The sequence below is a fragment of the Culex quinquefasciatus genome, chromosome 2, assembly GCF_015732765.1.
Source record: "Culex quinquefasciatus strain JHB chromosome 2, VPISU_Cqui_1.0_pri_paternal, whole genome shotgun sequence".
Classification (NCBI taxonomy): domain Eukaryota; kingdom Metazoa; phylum Arthropoda; class Insecta; order Diptera; family Culicidae; genus Culex; species Culex quinquefasciatus.
This window is the reverse complement of record NC_051862.1, coordinates 153,580,565-153,591,451: the sequence shown is the minus strand read 5'-3', so window position 1 is coordinate 153,591,451 and position 10,887 is coordinate 153,580,565. Positions and strand designations below refer to the sequence as shown.

Genomic DNA, 10,887 nt, shown 5'->3' with positions numbered 1-10,887 from the left:
GGAACGGTGACGAAGCGGATGGAATCCTTGCAGGAAGATGACGATGTTAGGTTGCAATACATTACGGTGTAGTTTGAGATGCCGGTTTGGACAGATGGTGGATACCAAGAAACGGTGAAGCTCTGTCTGTTATTTGATACTTTTTTAATTTTAGGCTTGAGATCATGCTTCGGTGGGAATACCTCCATTATAGTAGAACCCTGGAAAGATCCTTTGTCGTTGTAACAAGACACTAGGATTCGATAGTGATCTAGTGTAACATCCTCAAAAGTAGCTACTTCATAAGGCAAATCTCTAGAATCGTTGACTGGAACGAACCACTGACCAGTATCCGAAACTGCCGATACGTTATACCGGAATCCCGGACCGTTCCACTGACTTTCCTGCAAAGGTTCCCAGAACACCTCGAGGGTCGCTCGATCTCCCTTATGGTCCTTGAAGCTGAACGCTCCGGGAATTGTTCTGGGAGCTACATCCGGCTTTCGAGCCTCGGTTTTGAAGAAGGTCCAGCTCCAGCCGGACCAGTACTCCTCGTCCAGCAGTCGAACACTGCGAGGAATCACCCGAAGTCGCACTCCAAGCTTGTACTCGGTGAACGGGTTCAAATTTTGGATCGGATAATCAAACACCGAACTGTTACTCTCCGTTGAATCTATCAGCCTTGTATCGTACTTTGAGATCAGCATGAATTCGTAATTGACGGATCGTTCCACATATTTCAAGTTGCTTTCATTGTTCCGGATAACAGCACTGTCACTGGTAATATCAGTCAAAGTTGTTCCAGAAACACCTCTAAGTTTCACAAAGTCATGATTCACAGTGAAATACATCGTCCTACTTCCAATACTGTTCACGGCTTCCAAAATTAAAGTCACATTATCTGATGCTGGAAAATAGCAACTCGTTGTATTGCTACTGTAAAAATATGTGCCATTCTTTTTCTCGAGATCACAACTAGCATTAAATAGTATGCCCTTAGTGAATAGCTTATATTCAGCTGCCTTGTCACAGTTGGATAGCGGTGTAAATTCGCAGTATTGTTCTGACAGGCCAAACAAAAAACACTTGAAATTTCGTTGGAATTCAATCGGTGCCGGAGGTCTTCCCACGTGGATGTCTTTGGCGTCCAAGGTGGTATCGTTGTAAGTGCACCGGAAAGATTTACTATAGCAAACGTCAGATTGTTTGATAGTTGAAAGATCTATTTTTGCCTCGATTGTAGTCGTGTTGATTACCTAGAAATATAAACAGAATGATCAAATTTTATTTAAACAATCAATTGTTCGAAAAGGCGTTTCTTTGGTTGAAATATCTCTTTTCTGACAATATCTGTTTTAAGTCTCTAAGTAATCTTCATTTATTTAATCTTTGTTTAAACTAAAAAGTCTTCATAAATCTCTTTGTAAGTAATCGTATGGCGTTCTGGAACTACTGCTACTGCGAATGAAGAAAAAGCATTTGGCCTTAAGTATCGAAATCGTTTAATTTTGTCTTTGATGTTAGCTGAACCAATACAGAGTTATTATCCTGGTCGTCACCCTCGGAGTGTGGCTGAAGTGATGTTTCATTTGGAAATTGTTTGCTCTGTGGAAAGAAAATATTTTATTTATTTACGAGAACTGTTTGAAAATTATATGAAATTTTCTTCATAATTTAATTTTAAACTTGAAAATTATATGAAATTTTCTTCATAATTTAATTTTAAACTTAAAAGAAGAAATAAGAGCAAATCTCTCCGAATTTTGAAAATGAATTTAATTTGACATTTTTTTTGGCATAAACTTTTTAGGGGCCTTCGCTGTGACCAAAAACCCCCAATGTGTGTGATTTATTCGCCCATACAAGGCTCCATACAATTTTGGATGCTGCCCATACAAAAATGGTACTTATATATTCGAAAATCTGAATCTTTTGCAGTTGTTGGTATTGATGAGAACTATTCTGAAAAAAGGTACATGGAAATAAATGCCGATTTTTGAATTAACTTTTGTTTACAAAAAAAATGTTTTCCAAATGTTATCAGGGGCAAATCCCAGATTATAGAAAAAAAATGATGATTATTTTTCCGTCAGGTTTTGATAAAAAAAATGGAATAAATGATAAATGGTTATGGAAAATAAGTAATAATGTTGCTCAAAAAATTTGTTTGGCATCAGGATTAAATATTTAATACAATTTGAAATCGAAAAGTACTTCTTTTTAAAGTTTAAGGCGCAATTTTCGAACAATCGAATCCATGAGTGTCCATTTCTGATAATATTTTTTTCGAAAAGATCGGAAAACGTCCCCTAAATTTCTTCTAAGAAACCTCTGGTTGCAGAGATACAAGAATAGAAACAGGAAAATTTAAGTTTTCTAAGTTTCACCTAAACAACCCCTCAACTTTTTAATGCCACTGTATCAGCATCTAATGGACAAATCTATAAAAAATAATTTTTGAAGCTTCTTTCTCAACCCATCAAAAATCAGTTTTTTTAAACAAGGCTACATTTAAAAAGGGCTTAAATCATATTAATTGGCCCTATTGCAATGTAAATCGTTATTTCAAAAATTACAAAAAAAAAACACATTTCAAATGTTGAGAAATTTTTACAAAAGTTTCACTTTTAAACATTAAAAATCTTACACGGAAAAGAGTTCTATCCAAAATTTAACAATTCAAATTAGCTGGCTTCAAATTGGTGAAACAGTGATTTTTTTGGTTGAATCAGCTAAAATTACAGCTAAATTTACCAACCTGGGATTGGTGAAATAGCTAACCCTGATTGCTGATTTGCTTTCCAAAACTGACAGCCCAAATCAAAATGACAGGAGAGATTTTACCAAAAATAATGGTGTTTCAGCACAATTTTGCGTAATTTTACCGAAAAATTAGCTGGAACCGGCAGCATGGACTTTTTGACAGGTCATCAGTTCGAGACCAAAACAAAGCATCGTCTTGTATCGTGTTCGATCCTGTTTGAGCCGCTCAGTTCGCTAAGTTTTTTGATGGTTATGTGTGCTGTTTGAGTGCAAGTGCAAGTGCAAGTGCAAAAGGTGATAGAATGTGTTGTGTGAGTGAATAAATCAAAAGCCTGGAAGGTTTTCTGCGGATCGACACCTGAAGGTAAGTTTCAGTAGATAAGGTAAGAAGTTTTTTGTGTTGAGGGAAAGTGGTTAGAAGTTGAGCCTCTCGTTATTGTTTGGATGATGCGTAGGTAAAAACATGTACTTAACATAAAGTGGGAGCATCCCTAAACCACGAGAACACTTTGGCAGGGGAAAGGGGAGGCTGGCGATTGTCCACAGTATACTTTTTTGTATGGACATCTGTCCACCTGGAGGGGCGGCGGGTACAGAATGTCTAGACATAGATTGGCCATTGTTTGACAGCTCCGAACAAATAGGGTACCTAATGCCTTTTAAGCACATCCATAAATATTGTTAAATATTGTTAGAAATGAAGTTAAATTAAGTTCAATTAAGTTAAATTAAGTGAAATTAAGTGAAATTAAGTTTAATCAACTTAAGTTTAGTTAAATTAAGTTACATTTGGTAAAATTTAAATAAAAATGTAGAATTCAGTTAAAATCAGTTAAATTGATAAAATTTAGTTAAAATTAGTTAAATTTAGTTGAAATTAGTAAAATTTCGTTAAAATTGATTAAATTTAGTTTAACTTAGTAAAATAAAGTAAAATTTAGATAAGTTTAAATAAATTTTGTTAAATTAAGATGAATTTAAAAAAAATAGTTAAATCAAGCAAAATTTAGTTAAATTCAGATACATTCAGTTGAAATTAGTTATTTTTTTTGTGATTTAGTTGAATTTGCCCAAATTTGGTTAAATTTAGTTGTGTTAAGTTAAATTTAGTAAAATTTTAAAAAAATAAGCAAAATTAAGTAAAATTAAGCAAAATTAAGTAAAATTAAGCAAAATTAAGTAAAATTAAGCAAAATTAAATAAAATTAAGCATACTTAAGTAAAATTATGTTAATTTAAGTAAAATTAAGTAAAATAAAGTAAATTTATGTAAAATTAAGTAAAATAAAGTTAAATTAAGTAAAATTGAGTTGAAATTATGTTAAATTCAGTTAATATATGTCAAATTAATTTCAATCAAGTTTAATTAAGTAAAATTAAATTAAATCAGTTAAATTGAGCTTAATTTAGTTGAAAATAGTTATATTTAGAAAAATGTAGTTGAATTTAGGTAAATGTAGTAGAATATAGGTAAATGTAAGTTCATTTATTCAAATGTTATTACATTTGGTAGAATTCAGTTGAATTTAATGTAATTTGGTAGAATTTAGTTAAATTTGAAGTTATTTGGTAAAATTCAGTTAAATTGAGTTTAATTAAGTTAAGTTAACTTAAATTAAGTTAAAATAAGTTTAATTAAGTTAAATTAGGTTAAACTAAGTTAAATTAAGTTAAATTCAATTGAATTAAGTTAAATTAAGTTAAATTAAGTTAAAGTAAGTTAAATTAAGTTAAATTGAGTTAAATTAAGTTAAATTAAATTAAATTAAGTTAACTTTAATTAAGCTAAAATAAGTTTGATTAAGTTAAATTAAATTAAGTTAAATTTAGTTCCATTAAGTTATATTAAGCTAAATTGAGTTAAATTAAGTTAAATTTAGTAAAATTGAGTTAAATTAAATTAAATTAAGTTAAATTTAGTTAAATTAAGCAAAATTAAGTTAAATTAAGTTAAATTAAGTTAAATTAAGTTAAATTAAGTTTAATTAAGTTAAATTAAGTTAAATAAAGTTAAATAAATTTAAATAAAGTTAAATAAAGTCAAATAAAGTTAAATAAAGTTAAATTAAGTTAAATAAAGTTGAATCAAGTTAAATTAAGTTAAGTTAAGTTTAATTAAGTTTAATTAAGTTAAATTAAGTTAAATTAAGTTAAATTAAGTTAAATTAAGTTAAATTAAGTTAAATTAAGTTAAATTAAGTTAAATTAAGTTAAATTAAGTTAAATTAAGTTAAATTATGTTAAATTAAGTTAAATTAAGTTTAATTAAGTTTAATTAAGTTTAATTAAGTTAAATTAAGTTAAATTATGTTAAAGTATGTTAAACTAAGTTTAATTTAGTTAAATTAAGTTAAATTAAGTTGGATAAAGTAAAGTTATTTTGTTTAAGTGAAAGTAATTTGATGTTATATTTAAACTTTGTTAAATGCAAAACATAGTTTAATTTTAACATGAATTTACCTAAATAACTTTTTGTAAGTTTTTTTTGTATTTTTGTATTTTTGTATTTTTGTATTTTTGTATTTTTGTATTTTTGTATTTTTGTATTTTTGTATTTTTGTATTTTTGTATTTTTGTATTTTTGTATTTTTGTATTTTTGTATTTTTGTATTTTTGTATTTTTGTATTTTTGTATTTTGTATTTTTGTATTTTTGTATTTTTGTATTTTTGTATTTTTGTATTTTGTATTTTTGTATTTTTGTATTTTTGTATTTTTGTATTTTTGTATTTTTGTATTTTTGTATTTTTGTATTTTTGTATTTTTGTATTTTTGTATTTTTGTATTTTTGTATTTTTGTATTTTTGTATTTTTGTATTTTTGTATTTTTGTATTTTTGTATTTTTGTATTTTGTATTACTGTATTTCATTTTTTTTTTATTTGTCAATAGAATATCGCAACAAAGCCGTACAATTAGGATGATCAACTATAACATAGTTTAAAAGCCTGGAAACTATTGAAACATCCAAGAATAGCGGAAAATCATGCTACACCAGCAAAAGTCTTTTTGAAAATAAAAAAACAATTTTACAGGCAGCAAGGGATTTTTAAAAATGATTTCGAAATTACCATTTAAAACAGTCGAAAAATTAGCTGGACTTACCGAAAAACGAAGCAAGAACAAAAAAGAAACGAGCTAAATAATGCGTGCTTTGCAGGCAGCAACGGAGGCTTTTGAAAGAAAACTTGTAGAAATAGTGGAAAAATTAGCTATTCCAACCAAAACACCTACCAAGAATAGTGGCAAAGTTAGCTAAACTAGCTAAAAAGATGTGTGAAAATACCTGGCTTCACAGCCATCAATGGAAAATTTTGAGAATGATTCCGAAAAAACTGGTTGAAACAGCCTAGAAACTCGCTGGGCTAACTATAAAACTTCCTAGAATACCATAAAATCTAGCTAAAATAGCTAACAGACCTTCTCAGCATTTTTCCAGCTTGCAAATTAGTAAAATTTACTAAAAATTTAGCTAGATTTATCATTTTTAGGACCTGGATCCAGCTGTCAAATCCAGGAATTTTTTTTAGGATTTCCAGCTAAAAAAAATCGTGGTTGGAAAAACAACCAATTTTTTTAGGGTTTTTAACCGAAAATTAGTAAGATTCACGATAAACCTTCTTTCCGTGTAACAGTGATTTCCAATATATCATCGATTGAAAATTTAAGGTTGATTGGGTAGAACTCATTTTGGTACTTTAAATTCTTTGCAACTCCATATCATAGCAACCAATTTGCTTTTGAATTTGCTAAGCTAAACACTTATTCATTTTTTTCTGATATGTTTTGGGAGACATCAAATGCCAACTTCTCAGAAATTTCCAGAACGGGCAAAAAATCTTTGACCGAGTTATGAATTTTTGAATCAATACTGTTTTTTTTTTTAAATCAAAATATTGGTCACACAAATTTTTCAACTTCATTTTCGATGTAAAATCATATTTGCAATCAAAAAGTACTGCAGTGAAATTTGATAAAGTGCACCATTTTCAAGTTATAACAATTTGTAGGTAACTTTTTTGAAAATAGTCACAGTTTTAAATTTTTTTGTATTAGTGCCCATGTTTGTCGACATTTGAAATTTTTTTTTGAAAAGCTAGGAAAATTCTCTATATTTTGCTTTTTTGAATTTTGTTGATACGACTCTTAGTTGCTGAAATATTACCATGCAAAGATTTAAAAACAGAAAAATTTATCTAGTTTTTTTTAAAAAAGGACCTATAAACTATTGTTTTTCATATGTTTGTAGGACCTTTTCAAAAAAACTCTAGACATGTTTTCTAAGTCCCACTCAAACAACCCACCATTTTCTAATGTCGATATCTCAGCAACTAATGGTCCGATTTTCAATGTAAAAATTTCAAAACTTTTGCGAAATGTACCGATTTATTCGATTTTTTTTAATTAAGACTATCATTTCGAAAGGGCAAAATATTGAATGTTTGGCCCTTTTGAAATGTTAGTCTTGATTTCAAAAAATTGAAAATATTGTTTTCGAAAAAAAAATTCACGAGCTAATCGGAAAATTAGTTGCTGAGATATTTATTAACATTAGAAAATAGTGGGTCGTTTGAGTGAGACTTAGAAATCATCAATTTTCGTGTTTTTAAATCTTTGCATGACAATATCTCAGCAACTCAGAGTAGTATCAACTAAATTCAAAAAAGCAAAATATAGAGAACTTTCTCAGCTTTCCAAAAAGTGTTACCTAAATATGGCTATAACATGAAAATGGTGCTCTTTATCATAATTTCACTTAAGTACTTTTTGATTACAATTTGATTGATTTATTGTGACCAATATTTCGATTTAAAAAAAAAATAGTATTTATGCAAAAGTTCATAACTCGGTCAAAATTTGTTGGACCGTTCTGGAAATTTCTGAAAAGTTAGCATTTGATGTCCCATAAAACATATCAACAAAAACAAAAAAATAAAATTGTGTTTTTCAGCAAATCAAGTTTTAGTGACAAAAAGTGATATTAAAAATCTTCAAAACAAAATCTCATGCATCATTTTTTTTATTGTGTAGTCCTTAGCCATACCTACAACTTTGCCAAAGACACCAAATCGATAAAAAAAATCCTTCAAAAGATACAGATTTTTTGAATTTTCATATATCATTTTTGTATGGACATCTGCCAAATTTGTATGGAAATTATATGGACAAACTAATGAAGCAAAATAACTCCTTTGAGCCATTTAGTATGGAAATTATATGGACAAACTAATGAAGCAAAATGGCTCCTTTGAGCATGCCGGAGGCACCAAAAAAATTTCAGCCGGATTAAAAAATACAAAAATTAAAATTGAAAAATGACCGATTTCGTAGAGAATTGCTCACTATGGACGGCCTCCAAATTTGTATAGTGACTTGTATGAAGATACTAATGATGCAAAATGGCAATGGGAAAAAAATAACAAAAGTCAAATTAACAATTGTTATTCTTTACTTACCACAGTAAGTTGCAGTGGAGTTTCGACTTTGATATCAAAGACTTTTCGAACCCTTCTAGCAGCAGTAGTGAAGATTGTCAGGGCCATGAGCATTCCACATGATATGAAGAAAATGGCTTTGAGTAAGTTGTCTGCAATTGAACATATCGATTGAAATTGAATTGCAACTGAAGAAAATCTCCAAACAATTACCATTGACAGCCTTTGTGACCACCGTCCGTGTGTGTTGAACCATTCCAAGCCCGTCGTACGCCAACACCTGGACCGCATACTCCGTCCCTGGCGACAATCCCTGCACGGCAAACCGATCCCGGTACGGCTCAAAATCAGCCCTCAAAACCACTTCCGACCCCTTCCACACCAACAGCCTCATCCGGTCGTAGAAGGATCGCTCGATGCAACCGGTGTTGAACAACAACACGAGCGAATCTCCCCGCACATCGATGACGTCGAACTTTGGCTGTCCGATTCCGACGTCCGCCGGGGACACGATGCACTCCTGCCAGGACAGGGGCGTTGAAAAGTGGGCAAAGTTTGCCGACACGGCAAAGTTTAGTGTTTGGGTTGAGGAGATTCTGAGTTTGGTGGTGTTTGGTGGAACCACGGCGAATCGGATCGAGTCTTGGCAGACGTTCGCGGAGGTATAGTTGCAGTACATTACGGTGTAACTGGTTAAATCTTGTTGGTGGGTTGGTGCATACCAGGACACCTCGAAGTGGACACTGTTGAGTACTCGTTTGATCTTTGGTTGATGGGATGCGTTGGGAGGGAACACGTGTAATTCGTTGTGATTTTCGACAGATCCTTCGTCGTTGTAGCAGGATATTTGGACTCGATAGTGAGCATTGTTCATGTTTTCGAATGTTGCCATGGGTGATGTTGAAGAACTTTGAACTGGGTGGAATCTAAAAGTAAAAGACTGTTTTAGAATTAGTTAACAAGTTCCTAACGATTACTTACATCTGTCCGGTATTGGATACTGCAGAAACGTTATACCTGAATCCAGGTCCATTTTGAAGATATTCCGGAATGTGTTCCCAGTAGACATCGAACGTTGCTAGCTTACCATGCCAAGCTTTGAAGCTAAACGCTCCTGGGACTGTCTTCGGAGCTTGATCTGGTTTGCTGGCCAAAGTTTTGAACGAAACCGAACTCCATTCTGACCAGTACTGATCATCGAATGATCTTTGTGAGTTTGGAACCAATCGAAGTCTCACTTTTAAAGTGTAGTTTGTGAAGGGTTGCAGATTTTTCTCTGAATACTGGTAAATCATGGTGGGAGTCTTCTCGACTGTGCTTATGTTACTTCCATAATCTGAGATCAACTGGAACTGGTACTCAAAGGTACGCTGTAAGTGGTCCAACGACATCTCTTCAACCCATCGTATTTCCAAATCTCTGCTAGTCACGCTAGTCACTCGTAACCGACTAACCGGACCAGGTCTCACAAGATCATAATTGTTCAACTCAAACGACATAACTCTACTTCCGATCGCGTTGCTAACTTCCAATTCAAACCTCAAAACCTCCGCTCCATTCCTGTACATACATCGCTGATTCTCATCACTACTATCATACACCAAACTACCCCCAACCACTTCAACACTGCACAAGCTACTCCCAAAACGGTAATTCATCATCATCTTGTAGCTCGTCTCCAAATCACACGGACGTTTAATAGGCACTTCACACCGCAAGTCACGCAAATCCTCGGAAATGCACCGAACCTCCGCCGGGAGAATCTTCGCAGGAATCCACCCAACGGTGACCCTGGCTACGTCCAGCCCGGATCCTCCGCTGTAGCAAATGTACTTCCGTACGCCACAGCTTTCCAGCACTCCACCGTTGACCGGTTGCACTGCGACGATTGTGCTTTCGTTGAGAATCTGCGAGAGGGTGGGAAAGTCCGATATGCTGAATGTTCGCCGAATCAATCGGTCGCATGCAAACGTGGGGTATTCCACTTGGACGAGCACTGAGCAGAACCGGATGGCATGCAGTATCACCATATTTCAGAGAAGTTTGTATTGTTTATAAATCAACATAATGACGCAACATTTGTTGACCGGCGTAATACGGATATAGCTTTCTCTCTTGTGCATATTATACGGGTAATTTAACAACTGCACTAACAATTCAAATGTTTTGCATTTGAATCCCGAGACAATCACAAATAAATGTCCTAATTAATCACAAGAACTTACCTCCGACTCAATCCTCTCGTTTTGCAACTCAATGAACAGCAAGCTGCTGTCCAGTCCATCCTGTGCGTCTTCAAGCCGACAGCTAACGGTGTAGAACGTGACGTTGCTGTCCAGATCTACAACGCTCGGCGAGATGGTTATTTCTGTAAAAATCACGTAATAATTGTAGGGATTCCTTCATCAAATGCATACACATTCCCCACAATCGCTTACTTCCACTGGGCTTTATCACGTTGGAGGTCACCAACGCAATGTTGCTCGCGGCACAAATCATCCAAACCAGCGCAAGCATTATGCTCTTGGAACGTGGATTCTCGTGTGTTGATAACAGCAGCAAACCGATTTCTGGTTCATTGCTAATCGGCACTGTGTAGAGTGTGAAAACGTTTAGCTGATTCCGATTCGCGTATTTTGCGTAGTAAAATGCAAGCAATTCACTCCAGAGTCGATCGCTCACGAAGCCAGAGCATCGGGAGTAAAGCGTTGG

General features: G+C 33.1%; 1 protein-coding gene across 1 annotated transcript; it reads right to left on the bottom strand.

Annotated features, from left to right (window-relative positions):
• Nucleotides 1-1,346: 1,346 nt before the first annotated feature.
• LOC6031744 (cytokine receptor) lies at nt 1,347-10,887 on the bottom strand. The gene is made up of 6 exons (XM_038256574.1): nt 10,614-10,887; nt 10,401-10,543; nt 9,157-10,082; nt 8,389-9,101; nt 8,197-8,327; nt 1,347-1,584 (listed from the first exon to the last, which is right to left on the bottom strand). Exons 1-6 carry the CDS (start codon nt 10,690-10,692, stop codon nt 1,465-1,467), a joined length of 2,112 nt encoding a protein of 703 aa, XP_038112502.1. The 5' UTR covers nt 10,693-10,887; the 3' UTR covers nt 1,347-1,464.